Below are 27,420 nucleotides of genomic sequence, written 5' to 3' on the forward strand. Positions count from 1 at the left end.
AGGACATCATTACAAGCCCATGAGATCCGTGCTGATAAGTGAATATATATTCCTGACCACAACTGGATATTGTTTTGAACTGTAACGGTTACTTTTCTGTACAGGATCAGCGAGCATGAGGTTATATTTATTGGGATTTTCATATAAAATAAAAAGGAAACAATTATAAAAAGATTAACCAATTTTCTGTCAGCTGATCACTCAGTTGATATAGAAACTAAGGTTATGTACAGCATAACCTGAGTTTCTGTCAGTTTTTACATTATGATTTATGTCTGCAAGTTAAGAGACACTAAAAAAAAAAAAAATCTCTTTTGTGTCAAAATCAGAGGAAGGAAATCTGTGTTTTCCATTTTATTAAGTTCCATGTACATCAATATTTCTTCAGTTGTAATACAAAAAAAAGGAAAAGAAAATCAAGTCAAAATCTGATGATTTTTTTTGTGTTTTTTTGTTTTGTTAAACAAACAGGGCAGGAACCTTCAAATACATCATCCTTCTCAGTCACTACTGCAAAGCAACTCATTTACAATAGCTTATTACTTTCAGTAGGTTATAGAAGTTTAACCAAGCAGACTATCGATGTCCAGATAATTAGTACTTAAACGATCTTTCATGCCACATCAGACTAAACAATGAGTGGAAATGGGAGAAAAAACATTGCTCCACTGTGATATATGAATTTAGACACAAAACTCTACTCATTATGCTGAGTAGAACCTAGCCATTGTTTGACAGTATTCCGTTTCTATTACATTGGACATGATGACCACAGGAATGGTCTGAGGGATTTTTTCTTCTTCTTTTTAAACCAAGTAAGAAAAAAAAAAGATAAAAAGACTCAGATCAAAAAAAAAAAAAAAAAAAGTACATGGAAATATGAGAGCTCGTAAGAGTCTTTTCTCCGAGGTAAACTTTCTTCTGAAATGCCTCAGTTGTTCTCGCTCCTCTGATGAAAGCAGGTCCATAAAAACAGGTCCCTTACAGCTGAAATGAGCAGAGGGCGGCTCTGCCTGGAAAAGAGATCCCGTGAAAGCAGCAAGCTGGTTGTCCAGCTTCCCCCCACCACCACTACCACCACCTCCCGCTGCAGCGGCGAAGAGGAGCAAACCCCAAACACAGGGTGAGGCAGAGTCCATCACAGAGTTACAGTTCAGGAAAGCCATATTCTTGGCAAGTGCATTTTTGTTTCGCGCAATGTGCGATGTATCCTAAGAGGCTGCAGAAGACTGAAGCTTGTTGTTATGAGACCTACAGAACGTGAAGAGAGGGGAAAGTTGAGAGCCCTTCGCAAGGTTGTTTATTGCTATAACAGTGATCAGACAAGAGACAAGAGGATGCAAAGGGGTCTGCATGGGATCCTACAGCCATGTTGGTGTAATTAACTGGGAATGCTTTTTATTAGTGAAGAAATCTTCCACAACTACAAACTGAGGTTACTTTGCTCTAACTCCTTACTCCGTCTAGTACATTTTAGTCTCATAAAATAATACTATCTAAAAATTATTTCATTGTTATTTAAAACAGTCAAATACAGGCATATCTTACAAACGCTGTACATGATTTAGAGAAAAAAATAAAAGAAGGGTATATACATTCAAGACAACCACCTTAACAGCCAGGACAACAACAACAACAAAAAAAAAATCAAACTCAAGGAGGGAGGCAGTATACAAAACGTCTTATAAATATCTCTCTATATTAAAATATGCAGCTTTATATCGTTGAGTCAAAATTCCCAAATTAACTCGGGTGTAGAACTGAAATAAATACAAGAATGAGAAACTAAAACGCATTTTCTACTGAACACAACCCTCGTTAGTGTGACTGATTGTTCAAAAAGGCCACGACTCCTGATTCGGGATCACAGACTGTATATAAAAGATGGAAGTAGCCACCGTGGCTCACCATTATCAGTTTTGACAGCAACAATGTTGCATTCAATAAAACCTGAGACTGTTGACTGAGAGTGAAAGTCAGTGGCTTGTTTTCTGTAGCTATAAGAAAGAAAGCAGATAAAAAGTTGAAGTTGGGGCTACTTTCATTTTTTCTATACAGTCTATGTTTACGATGTGAAGACAGCATGCCCCTCAATTACATGACTGACACCTGTCAACATGGCTGCCATTGTGTTGTCACTGAAAACCGTGATCACAACGGGTTCCTGAAAACTTCTGGTGTTTTGTTTGTGTTCTTGTGCCTTTTTATTCTTTTTGTTTTGCTTTCATATCAATATTACTAGAGACCCCAGCATCCAGTCCAGACTCCAGCTAGACTGGCCCACTTAAGAATCTGACAATCTGTAAGAAAGAAGAAAATGGGATGGCATAAATCAAAAAGGCATGCAGCAAAAGTGAACAGACACAAATGCAAGATGATACACAATACAAGATGTAAACATGGCACTCGGGTTTGCCAAGACACTGGATGTAATGGCCTAAAGTCTGTCAGCTATCTTGGGTTTTTAGTACTGCCAAGCAACTACAACGTACAAGTAAAGCACAAGTAAAACATCATCACTACACACATGCTAGTGCTATAAAACAAAAGAAGAAGAAAAGAAACCGTGAATGGAAAGCCATAAATGCACACATTAAAGGGGACCTATTAAAAGTCCACTATAGTAGCTTTGAAACTTCAAAGTAATCCTTAATTCTTATTTCAGCCCTGCTCTGTCCCTTTAAGCCAAAACTCTGCTGATTGGCTGCCCCTTGTAACAGCAGTGGGTGGGACTTATATGCCTGTAAAGAGGACTCTCACTGACATCAGGCAGATGAATACCTGCTCATTATTTGAAACCTTACCCGTGTTTAATATGAGCATAAATACACCACAGCTGATATACTGGTATTGGCATTTATAACAGCTGAGAAATGGCAAAAAACAAAACATAAAAATAGTAAAATAAAAAAGCTGAGGGAGAAAAAAATCCCTAAAAACCTGGCAACCATGTTATGAGTGTTAATGTTGCGTGGTTTGTCCACCAGAGGGCACTGCCCTGTTGGCAATACAGATTAGAAACATGACAAACAACCAGCTGATCCAACCTTAGCAAGAACGAATGTCAGGAAATCTGTTTGTTTCATGCTAAATATTGGCCAGAATATCAGATTTCTTTAAAATCACTAAATATCGGTACCAGTCTTAACAATCCTATATAGGCTCTAAGCATAAACCATTACATGACAGTATCGAAAATATGGAAAACCATCATAGGTCCCCTTTAAGGAAGAAACAAATGAAATGGCAGAATTACTGAAAAAGCCAGTCAGGCCAGTCGAGTGTTTACAGCAAACAGACGAGCACGGAGGAGAGAAACTTGTAGGCCGAGTCTGCGGCACCAGCAGCGCTTAAACTCACCTGCTCGCTTTGAAACCTTTTAGCTTCTGTACAAAGAAGGCTTCGAGCGTCTCGGCGCACTGATAGAAGGGCGTGTCGTTGGGGTTGTAGTAGCGGCAGTTGTCGAAGATTTTGGTCACGTCTGCCACAAACTCCGTGAGCTTGTGATAATGTCGCTTTTGCAAACGGGTTTCCATTGTGGAAAAGTCTGCGAGGAAGGAAAAGCACGACACATTGCTCACATCACAAAAAATACATACATTTACACAATTTTTTATCACATAATTAGTCTATGCAAACTTGACAAAGAGAGGCAAAAACAGCAAATAAATGCTGTAACTGGAGGAGAAACTAAATAATTATAATAAGTTAAAACAAAATTCTCCCGTACGTGGTGAATTCACACGTGAGTAAATACTTTAAAAAGCATTGTCTTTTTTTTTTTTTTTAAATGACCTTTTGTCACACAGTCTTACCCATTGGCTCCTTGATCACACGATAATAATCAGGCGCGTCATGTGGATCCACCGGCTCCAGGAAAGGCCATGCCATTTTATGAGACTGGGGAAGAGAAAAAAATAATAATTCAGGAAATGATGCCGGTTTTGTTACTGCAACTACTTTAGGCATAAAATAAAACTTCACTATCAACATCCCTTGACTACACAAACAAACACACACATAAATAGCATCAAAGCACTTAAATGTAAAGACAAAGCAAGTATTTTATTGTGTCTTGTTGCCATGTTTTAATCTCAAAAAATCCATAGTTTTCACTCACTTTTTCTACAGTTTATAGATTTTACAGTTTCACCCAGTTTTGGAGCCACCTGCATTTTCTGAAATATAAAAGACCTAAATAGAGATTGACTCAAAACATCCCCATCCCCACGTTACCAGTTTATAAATTGTGTTGATAGGCCACGTAAAACCAGAGTCATGATAAACAATATATGCTGCTTATGAGCAAAAAAAAAAACAGGGGAAGTTTTAGAGAGAGAGAGAGAGAGAGCAGAAAAAGAGGGAGAGCGAGTTTTGAGATGTTGAGAGATTTGTGACGTTTAGCGTGTTTGGGGTGTGTAGTTAATGTGTTGTCTTGTGTAGTTAGTGTGTAGTGTTGTGGATAGTTTTGTGTTGTGTGTCAGAACAATGAGGCGACTGCTGTCTCCAGGTAGAGAACAGGAGTGATACACCTGCTGCTGTCAGACCTGCAGGTATCAGGCTGTGATGTTTATAGTGGACAGAAATTATTGTTTTGGAGTGGCACAAATAATTTGTGTGGCATCTTATTGAATGCAGAACAGCTGATTGTTCTGTAAATAGTTTAAAATGGTTATTTAAAAAATCAAGGTAAAAGGTAAATGGATGCAAATAACTTTGTTGTTTGCAAAACTTGTGCATATGATTTTAAAATTGAAAATGTATATTTGCATTTAAAGTTATGAAAAATGATTCATTAAACATGTTTGTGGTTGTTACAGTAAAAAAATATTTTCTTCTCTGATTTTATGTTTTTTGTCTGATTTTAGATCAATTGTGTTAATACAGTATGTCAAAATGAAAACATAACTGTAAATTCAGACACGTGAGGTTGTGCTGAAAAGAATGATACCAAACAAGGCAAAGTAAATAGTTTTTAAAGGTAAAATGTGGAGGGAAAATCAAAAGTAGTTAAAAATGGCCAATTATACCCTGGACCCCAGAGGTTTAAACGCTTTTTTTTTAAAAAAGTAACGCAATAGTTACTTTTCAAATAATTAATTACTTTTAGAATACTGTAACTCAGTTACTTTTTTGAAGAAGTAACTAGTAACTATAAACTATTAATTACTTTTTCAAAGTAACTTGCCCAACACTGTGTATTCCTAGTGCTGACCCCGTAAATAAAAACCTTGTGTGGGAAATAAGGAAGTCGCTGAAAGTACCTCTCACTGACCTCAGCCCACACATTGGAAACCACCTTGTTACTGTTAATATAAAAAAAAAATGACACAGTCTTGAATTCCAAAACTTTCATACCTGTAACGAGCGTAATATTCTTTTCAACCCCTCGTAGTCTTTGTCAGTAAGCGGCGTGAGGACCGTCATGGCGTCTTCTGTCGACTGGCACTGCGGGCACACGTACACGTCGATGTGATTGGCTTCGCTCTGCAGGATCCCCACACAGCGGCCGTGGTACCAGTTCTGGCAGCGATCACAGCCTATGTAAAACCTGTGGGTGAGCGACGCACACATCCCGGTTAGCACACTGAAGGAAGACTCCACACAAATATGCAAACAAAGGAAACGTCTGACACAGACTGAAAAACAAAAGCGGTGCTATAATTAGAGCAGACAATGCTAACGTAAAGCCATCCATATGGTGACTTACTGCGATTCATCGTATGGTGTCCGGCAAATGCAGTACAGCTCCTCATTACTTCCTCCCTCCTGCCCGCGTTTACAGTCGTTACACACAAAGTCCTCCAACTTCTTAGCCTCCTTCTCCGTGATGCCAACGCAGGCGCCGTGAAACCAGTTGGAGCACAGGTCACACCCGATATAAAACCTGAGAGAAATCAGGTGATTTAATGACAGCAGAGTGCCTCACAGTCAAATTACAATGACTTATTACAAGTCCCCCCCTCCCCTCAAGACAGCTTACTTTGACTCGTCATAGGGCGTTTTACAGATACAGTACAATTTGGTGTCCTTCTTGTGATCCTTTGAGGTAGAAGACAGCTTCTTCTTCTTCTTCTTGTGTTTTGAAGAGTTGGAATCTCTGTCCTTGTCTTTGTCCCCATCTCTCTCCTTGTCCCGGTCCCTATCCCGATGTCTGTCCCGTTCTCGGTCTCTCTCCTTCTCCCGATCTCTTTCTTTATCTCTGTCTTTGTGTCGCTCTCTCTCCTTGTCTTTGTCCTTGTCCCTGTCCCGTTTCTTACTCTTGTCGTGATGCCTCTCCCTTTCCCTGTTTCTGTCTTTGTCTCTCTCATCTTCTCTCTTCCGCTTGTGGGATGATGAAGGTGAGGTCACTGTGCGCGTGCTGTGAGAGGAATGTGTGGAGTGAGAGAGTTGGGAGGAGTGGGAAGACTGGGAAGAGGCAGCCTTGACTGTTGCTGCAGCAGCCTGGGCAATAGCAGCTCGAGCTTTCTCTTTCTCTCTCTGCAGCCTGGCTATGTCCCGCCTCAGCTCCTCCTGAGAGGGAGACAGCACATGTAAGGAATAAAAGTAAACAAGAATATTCCCACTCTCTCTGTCTATAGACAAAAAAAATATGTTTGAGAAGGCTGGAGATGTGCTCACCTGCACTTGCAGCTGCAGCTCTTTGTCCAACAGGGCTCTCTTTTTGAGGATTTCAGCCTTGAGATGTTCTTTGTGCTTGTACAGGAGCGCGGTGAGCTTGGTGGCATTCTGCTTGGAGCGTTTCTGCTCCACCACCTCTTCCTTCTTTCTTTTCTTAGCTGCCTGCTTCTCGTCCTTCTCAATCTTGTCGAGGAGGAATTTCATCACCTGGTTGCAGACGATCATCCTGAAGAGAGAAAAGAGCGCGTTAGTCGCTGGTTCATCCGCGTCATCGGTTTTAAACAGTTTTAACCGACTCGAGCTCCTGAACCTTTGGTTCTCCTCTCGCTCAGCTGCAGCCAGGGTCTTCCTCTGTTTCAGCTGTTCTGCTGTAGCATTCTGCTTCACTACCGCCTGACATTAAAAAAAAACCAAAGAAGTTATTTTAATATATGTTCGATTGTAATACAGTGTCAGGTCTAAAACAGGTCTTTATATAACTAACATTTGCACACAGACATAAATTTTGTGAGAAATCCCTAATTTTTGTTCTTCTTTTGACTCATACCTGCTTCTGGATGCCGTCTCCAGGGCTGATCGCCTGTGCGTTCTGCTCCTTCTGTTCCCTTTTAGCCTCCTGGTGTTTCTTCTTCTTTGGTGTTTGCTGTAGCTGCTGTTGTTGAACTTGCTGCTGCTGTTGTTGTTGCATCCTTTGAAGCTGCTCCTGAACACTTGCCGGTGCCTGTATGGTTACCATATTCTGGATCTGGTGGGCTTGAATCTGTCCCCCGGTTTGCTGGATCTGGATCGGAAGCTGCAGTTTGATCTGCTGAGGAACCGTGCCACCCTGCTGCTGCGCTTGCGCCTGGATCTGGGCTTGGATCTGGGCTGCAACGTGGGGCGGCAGAGCTGACAGCAGCTGCACGGGCTGCTGGAGACCTGGAACTGTGATGAGCTGATGCCTGATTGGAGACTGGACCTGAATCTGAGGCTGTGTTTGAACTTGAGTTTGGTTCTGAGGTTGGAACTGGACTTGGAGCTTTGCTTGGACTTGAGGTTGGGCTTGGACCTGAAGCTGTTGTGGGACTTGAGTTGGTTGCGATGACTGGACTTGAAACTGGGGTTGGGTTTGGACTTGAGTTTGAACTTGTGACTGAATATGGACCTGGGGCGGCTGAGAGGCCTGAGTTTGAATCTGGCTTTGTTGCTGGAACTGAACCTGAACCTGCGGGTGGAGTTGGGTTTGGATCTGAGGCTGCTGTTGAAGCTGACTTTGGGCCTGAGACTGAACCTGAGGCTGGGGCTGAACCTGGGGTTGCGGTTGGACCTGAGGCTGTTGCTGAGCCTGAGGTTGGGTTTGCGGCTGCGTTTGGAATGAAGCTTGTACCTGGTGGTGGTACTGAGGTTGGACCCTCGGTTGGATCTGGGCCTGGGTTGAAGCCTGAACATGAGGCAAGGTTTTTGTTTGGGATTGAAACTGCACCTGAGGTTGAATCTGAGCATGAGGGGGTACTTGCCCTTGGGGTGGCTGCTGAGTTTGTGGTTGGATCTGTGCTCGTGGCTGAAACTGAACTCTGACCTGGGGGTGACTTTGAGGTTGTGCTTGCAGATGCGCTTGAGCCTGAATGTGTGGCAACTGTTGGACTTGGCCGCGAGGCTGAACCTGAACCTGTGCACGGATTTGGCCTTGAAACTGGGGCTGAAGCTGAGTGCGGGTTTGGGGCTGAAGCTGAGACTGAGCGGGTCTCATGGTGGTCACGACAGAGGAAACCGGCAATCCCGTCATATGAACCTGCACTGCTGAGACCGGTATTTGTGCCACCTGCTGCACGGACACGACGACCGGGTGCTGGACTTGTGCTTGAGACTGAGGAGTCAGAGATGCCTGAGGCAGCGGAGTAACGGGGGAGTGAGTGGCGATTGGAGCAGGGGGGGAGTGAGTGGCGATTGGAGCAGGGGCGGAGGCGGGTACAGCAGCCAGAGCGGGTGGCTGAACAGCATCTGCTGCCTGTAGAGCTGGCTGAACTGGAGTCTGCGCTTGAGGCGAGGTGGGAGTCCATCCTGAAGGCTGAGCTGCCCTCTGCTCTGTCAAAGCTACAACGAGACAGAGAAGCAAACAGAAAATTTTAAAGTCAACTAAAGCAAAACCATTCTAAGGTCCACTACAACAGGACAGTGCTGATGATGGTGGGCACTTTACCTGGCACTGAAGGTGTTGTTGAGGTGGCAGTAACTGGTGTGACAACAGCGTTTGCCACAGCAGCATGGAGGGGGACAGGACCTGTGGCTTGGATTTGAGTAAGAGCTTTGGCTGGGGACGGGACAGCGATCTGCGTGGACATGACGGCTATGACGGGAGCAGAGACGGGTGCAAGGGCCGGGGTGGGAGCTTGGACAGGTGAAGGAAGAGAGGCAGAAATGGGCACTGGAACAGAGTTAGGACCAGCTGCTGCTACACCAGCAACCTGGGGGAGCAGGGGATCAGCAGCATGCACCTGAACTGGGGTGGAGGATAACCCTGGAGCAGAACTGAAGGCGTGTGCCTGGACTTGGGATCTGGGGACAGCTTGTCCTGGTGGTGAGCCTGCAGTTTGGGTTTGTGTAGGTAGAGAACTGGGTGCGAGGCTGGAGACGAGGGTTTGGACCACAGGTTGGAGGTCAGCTTGTGATGATGCTGAGGTCAAAACCTGTTTCTGAGTTATAGACGGGCCTGCATTTGGTGCTGGGAGGGCTGGAACCGATGATGCCAGCTGGGGCTGTGCAACAGCTGAGGCTGGTGTGGAGGGCAACATCTGTGTGGAGGAGTGGGTTGCAACTTGTGGCAAAGCAGTCATGGGAGTGGATATTTGCGAGAGTGCAGGGACAGGTGACGGGGTAGCGGCTGAAAGGTGCATTTGAGATGCAGCCTGGACGACAGCCTGTGGGGAAGTGGGCACGGGGGCTGCGACTTGGGTTTGCATGGGGACTGGAGCTGGAGTGGGGGCTAAACTTGGCATCTGTGTCGGGCCTGCAACATGCGTTGGGGCAGGCAAAGGGGCCGTCATTTGGGTTTGGGCTACAGATGAGGGAGTCGTCTGGACTTGTGCAGAAGCTCTGGGTTGAAGAGGAGTTGACATTTGGGTTTGGGGGGTCTGGACTGCAGTGGGTTTGGCAGGGGTAGCAGGAGCAGGTGCTGAAGTTGGAGCTGAAGATGATGGTGGAATCGGAGTGAAGAGGAAGCGCTGGACCTGGCCATTGGGCATAGCTGCCTGCATTAGTTGTTGACCGGGGCCGGGGATGACTGTTACACCCTGTGGGATGATCTGCAGCTGTCCCTGGGTCTGGCCTTGACCCTGGATCACCACTGTCAGACCTGGGTTTCCTCCCTGTGGAGTTGCACACAAAAGGATTTTTTTTTTTATATATATTTGTAAGATTAAGATATTATAAATTACTTTTAGAGAGAAAGAGTAAGGGAAACCTGTGCACTCTGTGTAAGCTGCATGAGCTGTGCCATAGTGAGTTTAACTTGACCCTGCTGCGGTCTTTGTGTCTGGGGAGGAGCTCCGGGAGACTGTCCAGGAGCTGTGGAGGCAGCACACGGTGATGGTGCAGGACCTGCAGCCCTCTGACCCAAAGCTGCCTGCACAGGTGTAGAACCAGGCACAGCTGCAGGCTGGCCACGGCCCATCGGAGCCACAGCCTGATGAACCTGACCTGGAAGGGATCAAGATTTATTATTTGTATTGAAATGTTGGGGATGTTAACCTGAGAATAAAAAGTAGCATTCAGACACAAACCTGGCTGAGCTGCTGAACTTCTGACCCCTGCTGTGCCTACAGAGGTAGACTGAGTGAGTGGCTGATTCACTGCGGTACTGGGCTGTGTTTGGCCTCCTGCTGTGGTGACCTAGAAAAACAAACCCAAGGGTGAAAACATCAGTAATCATGCTTAGTGTCTTTAGTTAATAAGTGAAAAATGCAGGGTGAATGACAAAAGACCTGTTGCTGGGTGGTTGAGGTGGAGGTTGTGGCTCTGAGGTTGATGTTGCCAGTTGTAGGATGTAGTGTGCTGTATGTCCTAAGGTTCGCAGGAGGCCCAGAGGGGAATATACCCAGGACTTTTTGCTGCACTACACCTGCTGACAGGAACATTTATGTTAAAAGGAGAAAAAGCAGAAATGTGCTAGGAACATAGATACAGGTAAACAAGAACAGAAGGGAAAAGCATGCACTGAGTATGCGTGTCTGAAAGTCTTCCTCACTCAGTTAACTAGATTAAAGTAGTTTATACACACAAGCCAAAGACCAGAAAAAAACGATTTTACAAAACAGCGATCAGCTTTTAGCCAGAGAACCTTTTCAGAATACAAAGAAAAAACACACACACACACACACACACACACACACACACACACACACACACACACACACACACACACACACACACACACACACACACACACACACACACACACACACACACACACACACACACAAAATGTGGCATTATCTAAGCTCAGCATCAATACTTCAACGCAAGTCTGACATTTTCACATAATACTTCACCATCCATTTTTGGGCACACATACGCCAAAAACGGCAGGAATGGATGTCATTCTCGTGCTCCCTACCTCCTTGAGTAGTGGGCATGTTCAAGGTGACAATCTTGCTGTTAGCGGGCAGTGGCAGTTTGGCGGCGAGGACCTGGCCAGCCACAGTCACTGGGCTACCAGCGATCTGGAAGGCTTGCTCTGAGGTGGTGATGCTACCAGCCACAGTGGAGGCTGCAAGACACACCACGCCACCTGTGGTCATGGGTAACCCAAGAAGGACCACCACAACAGCCAGTCTACGGCTGTGGTGTCCACTGTTGGGAGTCAATATAAGGAGGCTGATGTTTTGAATATTTTGGTATCGAGTATATTGGTTTAGAGTCTAATGACACACGGTATTGCATGAATGCCTCAAAGGATATACAGAATTGAGAATTTTTGCAGGATTCAAAGTGGACACCACGAACCACAAAATTCTTTTGGCATGCGAATCGTACTCATAATGAAAACGCTGAAGTCGTGCAGATGATGTATTTTTTATGGATGCCAATATTACTAAAATAGAAAAAACAGAAGAAATCTTATGGCACCCTCCTCGGTTCCTCCATCTTACAGATGATGATGAGGATGATGAGTAAAAAGGAAGATGACTAAACCTCTCCTCATCTTCCAGCTGCTCACCTGAGCTGTTGTTAGCCTGACCCTGCTTGACCCAGGAAGCAAAAGACTGATGGAAGTTCTTGTCTTGCTGGAACGGGACTGGAGAGCTCAGTTTGGAGGCCAACACCATCTTGGTTCCTGAAGTTATTTGACTTGTCTTCTGGCCCACCGATACTGGGGTGCCGGGAGTGCCGGCTGAGGTGGTGGTGCACATTGTCGTGGTTGTTGTGGCAGTTGTGGTCGGTCTCTGCTGCTCGAGACGTTTCTGAAAGAAATGTGTCCAACCATTTAAATGTGCTGCTGGTGCGGCGCTTTACCCAGAGCCAGAATCTCTGATTACACCCGTGTAACTGCATTGCGCCGAGTTTCTACCTGCTGGGCTGCCAGTCTGGCCTGCTTCAGCTGGTTCTCTAAATGGGCCTTGACCTCCTCCGCTGTCTTCAGACTACTGCCGGTCTTGGAGGGATCTCCGCCCTGTGACTTCTCCCTCTCCAACCTGTGGCACCAAAAAGAAGGTAAAGTGTTCACTAACACAGTGACGCTATGAAGAAACATACAGAGGCGACGCTGAGGGAGTTCCTCACCTCTCTGCAAAGGCTCTGATCTCCCACAGCTCCAGCTCCTCCTCGGGCACCCACGTTTCCACAGCAACAGGACCAGTCGGTTTAGTGGGCTCCTGCTTCTTAGGCCTCAGAGCACTTGAGCGCAGGCCTTTCCTCTGTGGAGTGGGGGTTTCTGCTCACAAAAAGTCAGAAAGCAACAATTAATTATGTTTAGAAATCTTCTTCAAGTGGACCATTAACAGCTTGTCAAAGATCCTACATCATGCCCAAACAGACTTTCGTTTTCTACCTTTGGGAGTGTCTCTGTTTCCGAGGGGGCAGATGATCTTCCTGATGCAGTATTCAGAGCGGATGCCATAGGGCCCCACGTCTCTTCGTTTTATAATCTCAGTTGTGGTGATGTCTGTCTCCGTTGTTTCTTTGGTGAAAGATAAAACACATTGCCACATTTTCATATTTTAAATTAAAAAAAAACAGCAGAAAACTGTACATAACATGTGCTCAGAATTTTCTAACCTTTTCGCGTTGTCCCTACAGCAGCAGAGGGCTTCACAGCCATGTCGTCCCACCTCAGGCAGGCCCACAGCAGCCTCAGCATTAGACTGACCCCTGCCAGCGACCTCACAGTCTGAAGACGGTACCTGAACAGTCACCAAAGCTGTTAGTTAGTAAATCTTCCAACAGTAATTCAGTTTATATTAAACTTTTTTCAGCTGCTCTCTTATTCACTGGGGTTCATCACAGTGGCTGAGAGGCCACTACTACTACAGCCAACTGTGAGACGAGAGCCTTTCATTAAAGAAGCAGCTAAATTATTTGAGGGATTGAGTCTATGGCAACCTGGCTATTGCAATGACATCATACTGTAGCAGCAGATCTAAAGGTAATTTCAAGAAAATGTGTTACGGACCTCCACGTGATTCCAAAGGTGGGCCGAGGTGAAGGGTACGGCCATATATCTGGAGCAGGCTTGGCATTGTAGTTGAAGATGGGAACTTCTCTGAAGCCTGCCTTCCTCGCCAGTCTCTTAAGGTCATCGTTCGGGAGGACAAAGATGCTCTTCTTGCTGCTCTTGGTGACAAATTTGCGGTAAGACGGCAGGGCTGTGCCCGAGCGGGCCTTCTTAGTTTTGGAGAACCTTAGAAGGCTGACTCTATTTTTGGTGGAGTACTCTTTACTTATTGTCATGGAGCTGGCTGAACCAGAGGCGCCCGTTTTGGTGTCAGCAGCTGGAAGTTTAGTCTTCTGGGAAACAGGCGTTCCGGAGCTGGGCTGGGTGGCGGAGCTGGAAACGGCGCTACTTCCTGCGGGCACATCGAGCTTGCTGGTGCTGCTGGGCGTGTCTGGTATCAGGGAGTTCTGAGATACTTTCGTGACAACGTCATTGGTGGCAGAGGACTTCAAACCTTCACCACTAGAGCAATTATCTGTAGTTTTATTATTCTGGCAAGAAGGGCTTGAAGACTGAAGCGTAACAGGCACTGCCTCCTTGGTATCCATGGCCACATCCTCACTCTTACTAACAGAGTCTCCTTTCTCTCCAACATGGTTCTCTAATTTTGGGACTTTCATAGGAGGGGGGTGACATATATCGGATACATCGTTTTGCGAGAGGTTTCCATTCATCAGGGACTTGACGGGCTCTTTGACGTCACCTTGATCTCGGGTTTCTGGGTTTGAGTGCACGGGTTCTGTGACCATAGTTTTCCCATTCACCTGTACTGGACTGGTCTTGCTTTGGGTTACCTCCATGCTCTCTGTGTCACTCTGTTCAGAGTCTTTCTCAACTTCCTCATAGGCACGTTTCTTTGAATTCTCAGACTTCTGTGTTTTTTCACTGTTTTCTAATGTCTCTGTTATACAGTTGTTTTTATTGTTAAGGCCAGGGTTAGTTAAGGGTCCTCCATTCACCTCTTTATGGGCACAAACCTCCCCGCTGTTTCCGTGCACAGAATTTAATTCCCCCTGTTGACCTCTGTCGGGTCCTAACTCCTCTGATTTGACCTCCAGGCCGTCCGTCTTTGCTTTTATGTCCTCTTGATCGAAGTCAAGCTTTTTAACCATGCCATCTTTCACTTGTAGGCTTTCGTCCTTCTCTTCTACTTTAACGCACGGAGTCGTAGCTGTCTGCTGTCTGGTTGATCCTTCAGTCTTAATAACAGGAGCAGGTTTTGCGGCTGCCTGTCTTAACTTCTCAAGTCTCTGCTTCTCCTCCAAGGTGAACTGCTTCACCCGGCGCTCCAGGAGCCCGTCCAGCTTGGAAGGCTTTACTTTCTTCTTATAAACTGTGCGCAGCTGGAAGCCCTCACTGACGTTCACGACGTCAGCGAAGAGTTTCGATGTTGCAGGCTCCTCCTTGGGTTGCTCGAGTTTCTGGGTTGGTTCATCCCTCTCAGGATGTGCAGCAGGTGAGGAAGGGCCTTTGCCATCAGGATTATCTATGACAAAGAAGAGCAGGGGTTAGTGGATGATGGAGATGCACATTCATGGACAGCATAGAGGCAAAAAAAAAAACAAAACCTTAAATTAAACTTACCCTGCTTGTTGTTTGAAGAAACCTCTGTTTTCTCATCTTCTCTTTTTGCTTCAGAATTTTTTCCCTGCGCCTCTTCTGCAGGCTTCTCCTCCTCTGTGGAGTTCTCAGATTTACGGTCCTCCTCGCACGAGGCCCTCTGAGATGACTCTGTGACGGATGCTTGTTCTTTGGCCTTGTTGGCTGTCTTTTGAATTGCCTGAGTCTCCATTTCTGTTGGCATTTTCTGCTTATTTGTACAGTCTGCTGCATTTTCCTTCCTCATTTTAGCCGCTAATGAAGACAGCAAAAATAGTTTATGCACCCAAAGCGTCAGCCGCAGGAGAACATATCAAGTACCATTAAGAAATTAAGCTACTTCATCTCTTACCTTCCAGTTCTTTGCGGTAGTTTACGTTTGTGTTTCCCGGGAGCCTCGGAACAAAATGGGCCACGTGCGTCCTACTGACCCAGCACCACCCGCCATACCCCGTCACTCTGTACTCCTCCCCCTTCTGCTTCCACACCTTGTTTGGAAAAAATTACGAGGAGGTTAAAAAGTAGTTTTCAGACGAGGTAGTTTACACATTAACACAGAGAAGAGTTAAGATGCTGCTGTTTGTACCTGGTGTTTGATGGGGATGGTGTATTTCACCCATGTGGCCTGCTGCAGTGTTTCCTCATCTTCCAGTTTTTTCTCTCGTTTTTTCACCTTCTCCTTCTCTTCCCGCTCCATGGAGGTCATACGATGTAGCCTGTATTAAAAAAACATGAGCAAAGACATAAAGCACAAGGACCGTATTGGAAACAGGAAAGTCATTACCGAGTTTGTCAGCCGTGCACTCCAAAAAGGAAAAATGAAGAAATCCCAGGTGCAGTGACTCACAAATAACCCTTTAGTTGTGTTTTACTGTTTGTACAGACATTTTCACAGCGCCACGTTAGTTTTGTTTACCTTGTGTGTCCAAGGGATTCCTTCCATACAGGCAGCATGACCACTGGTTTGATGGCACACTCCAGTATAGCCAAGGCCAAAGCAAATTCTCTGGCCTTGCTGCACATCTGCACTGCTTTGTTCCAGTTGGTCCTAGAAACACCAAACACAAGCAGCATAAAACTACTGATAGTGATGTTCATATCTGAAATGCGACTCTGCCCAAACGTAGCACGTCTAAGAACTACACGGGGGGCGTTTCCACTGGTCCCAGGTGTACCTGTGTGATGCCCAGTTGGGATGCATAAACGGTCCAGGGATGTTCGTCTCCAGCTGGATGATGGTAAGACGCAGGGTGGAGATTGTCAGGCTTCTCGAGCCGTAGATGGAGCCGTTCCATTTGAACTCCGACGCGGTGGTCAAGCTAAACTTGTGGGAGAGGTGACGCTTCTTGTCGTGGTCCTCCCGGTGCTGATGTTTGTTGAGGGCCAGGACATTGGTGCTGTACTGGTTTTGGTAGACCCTGTATTTACCCTCTTGGCCAAGTTTGAACAAGTTGTTCAAATTCACCGTCAGGTCCCGTTTCAAGAAGCTGAGACGCAAGGACTCGACGTCTGAGCGAACGGGCGATGACTGAAACACGAGCAGAGGACAAAGGCACATAAAAACCCGTTTTTATATTTAAAAAACAGGATGACAGTTGCAACAGACTAAAGCGGCACATTTCACTTTTCAGCAGTGAAGCTGGACCAAACCTCTTCCTCACCTCCTTGCTCCCTCTGGGCGTATGGTTATTAGACTCCTGCGCCGCTCCTCGCTCATTCTTGACCCTTTCGTTATACTCCTCTGTTATTCAGAACACACACTCACTATCAGTATCACCAAGGCAAAGGCAATTCACCACAAATGAAAAAGCCCATTTAATTATCACCTGTCCCATCCTGGCTGGTAAAAGAGGACTGAGAGGACCTATCGGCCAGGTCAGGTGGCTCGGGTTTCTTGGAACTCGCCGATCCAGGAACCTGGCTGCTGCCACCATTTGCCTCCGCTTGAGACGACTGCGGCTGTTGTGGTTGATTTTTAGTTGGTGCCTGCAGATCACCAGCTCGCCTGACTTCGCTGCTAGACTCTTTCGAGTCCTCGTCTACAGAAATATGCCAAAAAAGACTGAGTGCAGTTAACAATAACAATAACAGCATCAGCAGTGCGAGGTGTTAGGAAGTAAAAGTTCCTCTATGCATGTGGGAAAATGTGCCTGCTCCCATCACTACTAAAGTATTAAAATACCGTGCATGCATGTGGAAATTTATGAAATGTGCTTATTATATTCACATCGCCATCAGAAATGTAAGCCACATATTTATGCTTGCTTCTACAAAGACGTCTTTTTCATCTTAGCATCTGCCTAAAGCTTTTATTGTGAAGGGTAGCCTCAGAAAGAGCCCATGGTGCAGCTCAGGTAGTGACGGTGAGCTGTAAGTGGTAACTGTGTGTAAATAATTGATCAAAAAAAGAAAAATGTACACAACATTGGTGAACAAAAAGAACAAACCAAAAATAACAATTATTAAATCCTCAAAAAAAGGTGAAAAAAAAGAAGTGTATATGTGAATTAGCATATACCCAACAAACTGTTATAAAAGAAGAATGCTTAGTCGACAATTCAAAGCTTCCTCAGACCTAAAATAACTGAAATCTATGACACTTCCAAAATGAGGCGAACACCTGCGGCAACCTAAAACGTCGGCTCTGCCTCAGAGTCGTGACGGGAGAGCGTTGCGCACACACATGGAGCTCTTTGTTGACGAGGTAGCAGGTGGGGAAACGGCGGAAAGAGCCTTTTGTCTTGAGCGACAAGAACCCGACCAAATGGCCATAAATTGGAAAGAGAATAAGGAGCTGCTTGTGACAGACATGGCGTGGTAGCTGCTGCCAGGGACGCCGTTTATCACAGTGCCAAAAACAAAAAAAAAGAGAGAGAGGGGAAAAAAACGACATGCTTTTCAAGACCAAGCGTGCAGCAGACAACACAAAGCACAGGATAAGTAATTAAATGCACCAGGAATAACTGGGAGAGCTTGCTAGCAGCGCTTAATGCACCTGCCTTCTTTTAAAGCTAAGCGTAGGAGCAAAACACACGGAAGGGTTTCTGTGCAGTGACGTGAAAGGAGAAATCATCTTCTCACAGTTATGGCCACTCCAGTGTCGTCAGGTCTTGAATGTTCAGAGACAGATGGATGTGTAAAAACTGCCACTGAGGCTTTTTTTTGTTTGAAATGTTTCCCTGTGTCCAGATCTTCAGCGTTTTCTTTCACACCCACCGAGACGCATGGAATGCACCCGAGCGGCCTCCGCTAGGAAATATGCATCACAGCGTTTCACACTAGCCCGTTAAAGTCAGGGCAAACCGTAACAGAGCGGACAGCCAACACTACAAAGCTATAAGTGGAAAAAAAATAAATGAGACCAGAAAAAGTGTTGCAGCTGAGCTGCATGGTTAAAAAACTTAAGTATATTAAGGAAGGAATTAGTTTTTATATTATAGTATAACAAAACCACAGTTCTATTCCTACATTTGCAAGTGTTTGATAAACGTAACCAAATGTGTGCAATATATGAAAAGATTTTACTGTGCACAGGTATGGTGACACTGGAGCCCAGTATGATGGCTGATGTTAGGGCAGGGTCCTTCTCATATCTGCTGATATAAATCAGGTCAGACATGTAGATGGTAACTGGTGTAGCCTGTAAAATATAATGATACTAAAACTCTTTCTCTGGTTTAAATGCCTGCTCAGACGAAATCAGACCAGTTCTGCTCCTTAAAAAAAAAAAAAGTTCTTACGCGTGATCGACGAGGTTTGAGACGAACCCTTAAATCCAACAAAACAGATGAGCGGGGTAAAATGAAGGCAGGGTGAGCAAGAAACAGCGGAAACAAAGCGACAGATGATAATGGATGCACAGCCCAGCAGCAAGGCGTGAAGTGCAGGACGACAGCTGGACTGCAGACCAAACATGAGTCTGAGTACCTGTCCTTTCCCGCTTCGCATCTGGAGCTGACTCGCTGCTCTCCTGGCTCCCAGAATGGGAAACTTGCGCTTCCTTGTTTGATTCAATGGATTCTGTTTTAGGCAGGGCTGTGTCCAGCGCGGCAGAGCCCGGGTCAGGATCTGACGCGCGGCTCTCTTCTGCAGCAGGCGGAGCGCTAGCCGCTGTGGTGCGACAAGACGAACAGCACCGGAAGAGTCAAAATGGGTCAAGTAGAGGTAAAAATGAATTTGCTTTGATAATGCTGCAGACAGAATTTCAGCTTCTGCGTGTAGGAGGCTAGCTCTTTACTTTGAGGAATTGGAGAAAGTTCCAGTGGGCAGTTGAACAAAAAAATAAAAAAAATAAAAATACATTGGAGAAACTTTTTACCTTGTGAACCAGCTTCTCCCATCGGTTTAACCGCTTTGCTCTCTGCGTTGTCGGGCTGCGATGTGGACTCGGCAGTAGCGTCAGCTGCATTTACAGAGCCTTTATCTGAATCCTGCTTTGGCTCCTCTGTTCGAGTCTTTGCTTCCCGTGCCTCCTGCCTGACCTTCAAACGCTCCACGACAACTTCTACAAACAAACAGAAACATTCATTCATTCGACATGGAAGGCAACAATTACACATATGTGCAAATGACGTAGAAAAGTAATACTTTAAAACTGTTAAGTCTTAAATCTAAAGCATTAAAAGTAAAATAAGAGGTCTTTCAGAGCTGCTGCTCTGGGGCACGAGGGATAAATAAACAAACATGTACTACGGCCAGCCTGTCACAGTCTGACAACATGTTGTTAGACGTACTAAATAGCAGTGAGGAGCAGACCAGCATCTAACCAAACCCCACCAATGTTTGTGAGATGTTTACGTGCAGATAGTCATTGTTTACAGGAGGCTTACATTCCAGCATCACTGAAATAATAAATACCGTAATTAAAAACCGCGTTAAAGAAATTATGCATAGAGGCTCTAGCATTTCCTTGATCGTTTCTTAAAAGACAGAAGATATAACGAGCCGACAAATATAGTGCAGCAGACCAAAACAAAAGAAAAAAAAAAGGATAATGAATGAATGGCATAGAAATAAAAATTCTGCAAGTATAAATGGCATTAAAATAGCTTCTCTTTTTGCCTACTGTACTCCACTACATTTGTGGTGTACTTACAGTAAAACAAAAATGAAAAAGGTTAACCACGAAGTTTCGGAACAACAGAGCTAATCAGACACGTAAACCACCTTCATCCAGCTGAACATGAATATTTCAAAGAAGCTAACAAAGGCAAAAGTGGTTAAAACCAGCCAAAGGTGAAGGCCCGCCACAAGCCAGCAGCCTCGGTATGAGCAAAGGTTCAAAGAAAATTATGGCGAAGAGTGGAAAAAGAGAAAAGGCTTTTATTTAGTGAAGTTATAAAGACAATGGAAAATTATGCAAGCACTGACATTTGTTTTGCCCTTCTTTTGCTTTTGTGTGGTAGGTGAAATATATCAGGTAAAGGTGAGCGTACAGCAACTCATTTTCAGGTCTTTGTACCACTTTCTAGGAGGTGAGCGCTTTATTTTCAGGGTTGTTTAAGTAAACGAAGATCCTGTAACTTTTACTGCAGCTTGAGAGAAATGGTAAAGTTTAACAAATGGTTTTATTATGAACATAATAAGGTTAATTAAAGAAAAGATGTCATGCAGTCAGTTGTAGTTCTCACAAAGAAAAATCTGTATCAGGAGATCACAATCAATGCATGCCTGTCTGACATTTCCCTTATTGAGTTATCTCATGATCATTTTCTTGACTAATTATTTCATATATGAGTTATTAGACAGACATCTTCATCTTCCGCATGAAAACAAGCGCTCACTCTTCCTGCTCAACAAATGACAAGGGCGGAGCCTTATACCACGTGATACAGAAGCTGTGCCGTGTGATGCTAAAATTAGCAGGGAAAAAACAACGGAGAGCACGTCAGGGATGACGAGAAAGTGACAGGAGAAAATCCGTCCCGGTCAACCACCCAAACATCAATAATGGGAACCTTATACAGCGCTTCCCTATACACGTCGAACTCCCGCAGGCACAAAGAAATTACGGAGGCTATCACTTATCACCTGACCAAAGATATGGCTCCCATCAACACTGAGCAAACGAGGGATTTAGGAAAATGATCAACACCCTAGACAAACGCTACACAGTGCCGTCCCGCAACTATTTTTCTATTGTTGCACTACCTGCTCTATACACGCAGCGTCGAGCAACGGTGGAGACGGAATTTCAAGCAGTACAACATTTTGTGGCAACGACAAAATGTGAGACATTTGTTGTTTTTATGTTTATTTATTGTTTTTATGTTCAGTCTCAACTGTTACGAAGTTGATGTGCAGTTAATAAGTGCAATAAATATTTATATTGGAAAAGAGAATTGTGAGAGAATCGTGATCTCAATTCTAAGCCAAAAAATCGTGATTCTCATTTTATGCAAAATCGTGCAGCCCTAATAGTATCCTCCAGAGTCCACTACAGAATAAGGCATCCATATCATACTTTTCAGTTCCAGTATAACCCGCATTATGTTTCTATAACTTCACTAATCCAGCAAAAATTAAGTTATTCCCATAAATAAAGATTTAAGATGGAGTGGAATTTCCTTTATCAAATGTTCAACATCTCAAAGACATCATGTGTCATAAACCTAGTTTTCACTGGGACAGAGACAACTGCGTCCCCACTGACACGAACCAGGTGCAGGCCTCACCGTGCAGCTGCAGAAAGCTTTTAACTGATGAAAAACACCAGCTTTACTCATAACTCTCTTTTGTCTGCAGTGGCTTAAAAAAAAAAAAACATTTTCTTCCTCTTCAGGCTTCAGAATACCTACAAAAACCTCTATCTTTTGGCAGATCCTTAATAAAACACAGCATCTAGCAGTTTCTGACATACACAGGAAAACTGTTAGAAAACACAGGACAGACATGGCAGCCTGTCAAACTCAAACGGAAACTGCTGGCTAAGTAATCAAAAGTCTTCTAACCACTGCCTCCCTGGAGGAAAACAGAAGGGGAAAACAGTTGCTTGCTGTCTGAGAGAACACGACGCAGGAAGAAAAGGCAGCACCTAACATTTCTGCGTCAACTGTCAGAGATGCAAAGTGCTGCTGCCTGCAGAGCATCGTCTGAAGCATCGACGTGTTTCAGAGTGCAACCCTGCAGGACCTAAACGCGCAAGGATGCAAGCGTATCACAGCTCGAGTCGCACGTGCTCTGATCACTGTCAAATCAATGATTTCAAGCTAAGCGTCGCTACATTCTACATCTCTATAGCATGAAAATCCACTACTATGAGCCTGAGCTCCCTCCATTTGCAGCTATCGCACAAAAGTAAAAAATCCATGATGTGTACCGTTGGCTGCAGTGAGGTAGGCTTTATTGTTTCCACGGGCTTTGTTGGTAAGGTCCTCTGTGATGTCCATGTGAGCCTGGACTTCCTCCTTCATCTCCTCGAGGGTTGCATGCAGGTCCATCTCCCAGTACTCCTTATCCAGGAACTCCATGAGCTCCTCCAGCTGAGCCTTGGTGCTGTAGTACCAGATCTTTTTCTTCTCATGCTCCCCATCCTCCTCACTAGGAAGAGAGAAAAGGCTAACCATTAGATTTAAAAAAAACATTATTTCCTTGGCTATGACAGTGCAACGTTTAAATAGAATATAATTTAAAGGGGCTGAACTCCAATTGCACATTTTTCTTTTGGGCTCCAATAGAGCAGCTTTGCATGAGTCAAAGTTCACAGTAATCCTTATGCGTCTTACACAGAGTCTGAAACAAGCTGTTTTAACTCCTTCCCCTTCAAGGAAGCTTTGTGCTGATTGGCTGCCTCTTGTAAACAGAAGCTTTGAACAGCAGGTGGGTGGGCATTCTGGACTGCTAGAATAAAGATAAAGAATAACTGAAACATCATCACTGCATCTTCTTCAGGTGTAGCAGCTGCCATAGGGTGAAAGGCAGGTTACACCATGGTAACACAGAGAGTGCTAGCACTCACATTCACACCTACAGCCAGTTTACATTAACCTTTGGACTGTTGGAGGAAGCCAGAGCACCTGGAGAGAACCCACGCAGACATTAGGCAGAATATGCAATCTCCACACAGAAATGCCCCGACCAGATGGTGGATTCGAACCCAGGACTTTCTTGCTGTGAGGCAACAGGGCTAACCACCAGACCACACACCAGAAATGATGACTACCAGGTGTTAAATAGGTTTCGATTCTTTGCTTTTATCATGCGTTCAGCTCAAGTATAAAGTTTCTTTCCCCTGAGTCAAAGAGATTAAAAAGATTATGGCAAATACTGCCTGGCACTGAGATTGATTTCACCTGTTGTTTGTAAAGGCTATGCTCAAACAACATCATTTCCGGGCATGAGATGCAATCAGGAAAAGCATGACTGGCACTAAAAGATAAAGGGCTTGGATTGCAGGGCTCTTCTATAATTTCTTGACAAACAAAGGACTGAATATATGAAAGCTTATATTATTTCCCAACAACTTTCACTTTCTCTCTGCAGCTGTTCACTCTAAAGGTTAGAAAACAAAAGGGCGATTAATGAGGGATCATCTTTTAGAAAATGGTATGCAACTTTATACATTTATGTCTGCATGGTCTTTTTTTATTGTATGCTCAAAGCTGGGGCCTGTCTGCTTATGGTATCATTCATTAATAGCTTGTAATGTACCATTTATACTTAGACCATGTAGATGTAAGTACATTTGTTTAGCTAAAAATTAGCCAGAAAACCAAGGATGACTGAACTTATTAGGACATTTAAAACTGTAAAATAACTAGATGTTGCAAATCGGCCATATCTAATCTACAGTGCAACTGAGATAACCGAACACTCATTTCATCGAACTGTGCTTCAGTCTTTTCTCTGAATAAGTTGCAAAGTGGTTGGTTTGATAATATCTCTGGTGTTACATCATTCAAGTTACAATTGGGCAAAGTCAGATTTGAGAATAACAATCTGAATAGATTTTGACCACCTTAAATAACAATGATCAAATGCTTGCTGCTTGGAAATAAGCTGCCGGAGCCAAAGAGACCAGCACAGAATAATACTGAGGGAAACGAGGGCTCCGACTTACACAATAATCCTTCTGTTGAGGAACCAGTATTTCCTTTGGTGGCGGTCATATCCAATGGGCTCCTGGCGGACGTAGGGCCTACATTTCTGCGCCTCAGGCACACAGTCTGTGACACCGGACACCTTGTGCGCCACACAAATCTCACACTGCCACTCGTCCTCTGGAACTGCTTCCAGTGGCGGTTTCACGCACTCCAGGTGGTAGACTGCCGAGCAGGTCTCACAGCACAGCAGGTCACCCAGGCGGTGACACACGCGGCAGTGGTCGTCGTACTGCATGCTGCCGTCAGACATGAGCTCCTCGCGGGCGATGTTGGTGGTTAGGAACTGGTCCACCAAAAACTGCAGCACCTTAATCTTACTTCCAAGAGGACTGTAAGGGTAATCATCCACCTCCTGGTATTTCAGAACATGATGGTACTCCACATCGCTCTCACAGTATGCCCGCAACACCTCGGGCCACGTCATGCCGTCAATAAAGTACAGAGTAGAGTTGACACTGTCCTTGAGGTCAGCAGGGCCAAAGGTAGTGTTGGAGGAGTCCTCCTCATGCAGGATGGCCTTCAACAGGGAAATATGGGTCTCGGCAATTAAAGTGCATTGCTCCTGGCCTACCAGTGCTGCACAGAAGTCCTCGAAGCGGAAGGGGGAGAGACGCAGCACCGTGCTGAAGTTCCGTAGCACCTCATAGATGGAGATGGCATTGAGTAGCTCCTCATTAACCACCAGGAGGTCCTCAGAGGTGTCGGGAAGCTCAAGAGGAGGGATCTCCTTCTCTTCAAGAATGGGAGTTCGAGGTCGGGGAGTTCGGCCTTTTTTCCTCCCTGTGGGAAACACGATGAGATTTGTGAACGAGAAATACGGCACCTCAAAGTACCAAGTACAACGTAACAAAAGAAAAAAGTAACACAATTACTTTTAAAGCTGTCATGGTAATAACTATGTTAAGGATATTACCAGCTTTTGAATTGTCATACATTTGCAATATATTACAATGCTCACCTGTAGTATTTTTTAAGGTAGTTCTAACTATTATTGTTTTCAAATATGCCTGTGAAACTTATGTGCCAGAAAAAAAATCAAATAAAAAGACAAAATAGAACATTTTACCCTAAATGTGAAAAAAAGTTAACTTTCCAAGTCTGGTTCAAAAAGTAAAACCTTGCATCCATCATTTTAGTCGATACTGGCAACAAAAAGTCAGGAGAACCCCTAAGCAATACACCTGCTGTAACGTGTTAATTAGACTCTCGCCGTTTAGGCCGTTCCTCAGCCTTTGGCTTATGATGGGAAGGGGTTCTCTGCTTTTCTATGGAGAATTTAGTGAACCTGCGCATCTTTAAAGGCTACATTGACTATGAATGATACATACGTATGCAGATTATGGAACAACATATGGTGCATGTACACGGTGCTTTGAGTGCTCAATGAGAATAGAAAGGAAAGAAATCACTGTCTATCTTTCTAAGGGAAGGTCTATATTTTTAGTAAGACAATGTAAAACCGAGAAGTAGCCTTATTATAGCAGCATGGCTCTATAATAAAGCTCCCCACTAGAAACCCCATGGTTCATTGTGAAACAGAAAACACGGGCAGCTGTGCAGGGCTACCCCTGAAACCCCGTGCCAAGCAGGGATGGGGAATGGTTTTACTTTCAAAACTACAGCATTTGCTCTCCTCAGGTTTACCGAGTATTAAAAAGAAGCTGCGATTCAACACAACACTGAGAACCCAGATTCAAACTCAAAACGAGCAACTGGTTTTTTGTCTTTTTAAATGTCCCTTTTTTTTGTGTTAAAAATCAAATTTAGATAGTTGATTTTTTTTTATTTTCACTACTTTCTATCTACATTATACACAGCGGCACACCTTTTTGAGAATCCTGCAGTGGTGGGAAACTTTTTAGAGCGATACTTTGGCATAGCCGGGTCGACACATGGCCAGTGTCATTATTAGCTAAATGAGGGAACCTCCACCTCCCTGCACTGAGGAAAACAGTGACTGTCACCTGGCTAATATTGTTACATCTACTTAAGAATCCCAATACAATGTTTCCTGGCTCGGTTGCACCACGAGAACAGTTGCTGTCGGTGTTTTCATGAGTTTGAACTTGATTGATTTACAGTTAGCCAAGCTGTCAAAAAAAATGACAAGCATGCTAGCTTCGTGGGCTAGGTTAGTTAGCAGTCTCTTTTGTGTACTCCTAATAAAACACTCAAAGTAGAAAGTAGAACATACTGCTCTCATAAAAAGCACTGGATGTTACGAACACTGATTAAAAAACATACAGGTGTCGTTCTTTAACCAACGCAGACTTATTAAGACATTAGCTAGAAGCTAATATTTCCTGCTAAAGTTAGCACGTTAGCAGCTAAGATGAATGCATTTGCAGATTTGATACTTGGAGCCAGAGGCCGGTGGTGTTACAGGTGAAATATATGTGAGCTATTTGGTGACAGACGTTTGTGACAACCAGGTAAGCTGGTGATCCCGCTGCCGCCTCGCTCTACCTGCAGTAGCCTTAATGAGGGGACTGCGGCCTGTGTGCATTCTCCATTTTGAACAATAACCTAACTGCTTCCTGCACTCATCAGCAACATTTCGGGATGCATTTTCAAACCCCTGCAAAGTGTGTGCAGACACCGTGCCCGTGGCAATATTTAAGTGCTTATTTACCCGGAGTGCTGGCGTGTGTGCTCTGACTCCGAAAACTACTCTCTGTGCAGTAGCTGGCATTATCCTCCTCCTCCTCAAGCATATCATCTTCCAGGCAGTCAGAGTCCTCCTTGAGGGCCTCTTCCTCCTCGGACTGAGGTTCCTCCTCAATAAACTCATCTTCCTCCGACCTCAGGCTGACAGCATCGTCGTCCTCCTCGCTCTCGTGGTCATCGTACACAACCGCTTTGGATGCAGGCGTCCGCCTTCCTCCACGACCACCCCTGCCTCCTCTAGCACCAGCACCTCTCCCTCGTCCCCTGCCCCGTGTCGACGGTCCCCCTCTTCTCTTTTTCGGCGTCTTTACGGTCTCCCTTGTGGGGCTCTCAGCGTCCTCGTCCCCGCTATCCCTTAGCCTGGGCTTCAAATTCCTCCTAGGTCGCAAGCCCCGGGCCGCAGCTGGAGATGGCTCCTCGGTTTGTAGCGGTTTGGGCGGCCTGCCCCTTTTCCCTCTCATGATAGGCGAAATCTATTATTTTACGCTCCCAATGTTTGCGTCTCTTTAGCCTGCACGAACGCGAGCGAAAGCGGGACCGCCACAAAGCTGAACTGGCGAGGATTCAGACGGTGCAATAGGCCCCGTAAAGCCCCCGTGTCTTTTTCGGGTGTGAAAGCTCAAAACGTTAGCCCGGCGTCCCGTTCTGGTGCGCCGAGAGCCGCCATTTTTCTTCTCCTCTGCCTCTCTGGCTGAACAAACAGCAGGCCCTCGCTACGGGAGTCACGTGATGTCACTGCTTCCA

The 27,420-nt window shown here is 44.9% G+C and overlaps 1 protein-coding gene across 6 annotated transcripts; it reads right to left on the bottom strand.

Moving 5' to 3' along the window:
• Positions 1-846: 846 nt before the first annotated feature.
• Positions 847-27,420, bottom strand: bptf (bromodomain PHD finger transcription factor). Of its 6 annotated transcripts, none has more exons than XM_026165752.1 (32): positions 26,642-27,420; positions 23,967-24,789; positions 22,227-22,447; positions 19,227-19,412; positions 18,836-19,018; positions 16,735-16,947; positions 16,570-16,649; positions 16,084-16,436; positions 15,825-15,956; positions 15,495-15,624; positions 15,261-15,396; positions 14,894-15,163; positions 13,268-14,795; positions 12,874-12,998; positions 12,647-12,775; positions 12,379-12,529; positions 12,167-12,290; positions 11,816-12,059; positions 11,213-11,365; positions 10,581-10,717; positions 10,380-10,488; positions 10,061-10,296; positions 8,801-9,965; positions 7,169-8,694; positions 6,932-7,014; positions 6,622-6,847; positions 5,984-6,513; positions 5,711-5,887; positions 5,359-5,551; positions 3,816-3,900; positions 3,361-3,547; positions 847-1,251 (listed from the first exon to the last, which is right to left on the bottom strand). In XM_026165752.1, exons 1-32 carry the CDS (start codon positions 27,135-27,137, stop codon positions 1,212-1,214), a joined length of 10,371 nt encoding a protein of 3,456 aa, XP_026021537.1. In that variant the 5' UTR covers positions 27,138-27,420; the 3' UTR covers positions 847-1,211. The 6 variants fall into 6 exon arrangements, with proteins under 6 accessions (XP_026021537.1, XP_026021536.1, XP_026021538.1 ...); XM_026165751.1 differs by having other exon boundaries at positions 10,581-10,720; XM_026165753.1 differs by having other exon boundaries at positions 847-2,300; positions 10,581-10,720.

This window comes from Astatotilapia calliptera, chromosome 4 (genome assembly GCF_900246225.1).
Source record: "Astatotilapia calliptera chromosome 4, fAstCal1.2, whole genome shotgun sequence".
NCBI lineage: Eukaryota > Metazoa > Chordata > Actinopteri > Cichliformes > Cichlidae > Astatotilapia > Astatotilapia calliptera.

Bases quoted from the DNA above. Each gene is read 5' to 3' on its own strand.
- bptf (XM_026165751.1), bottom strand. From the start codon at position 27,137: ATGAGAGGGAAAAGGGGCAGGCCGCCCAAACCGCTACAAACCGAGGAG. The intron at 24,790-26,641 runs GTAAATAAGCAC...TGTTTCCCACAG, and splicing joins CACACACGCCAGCACTCCGG to GGAGGAAAAAAGGCCGAACT. The intron at 14,796-14,893 runs GTAAGTTTAATT...TCTTTGTCATAG, and splicing joins TTCTTCAAACAACAAGCAGG to ATAATCCTGATGGCAAAGGC.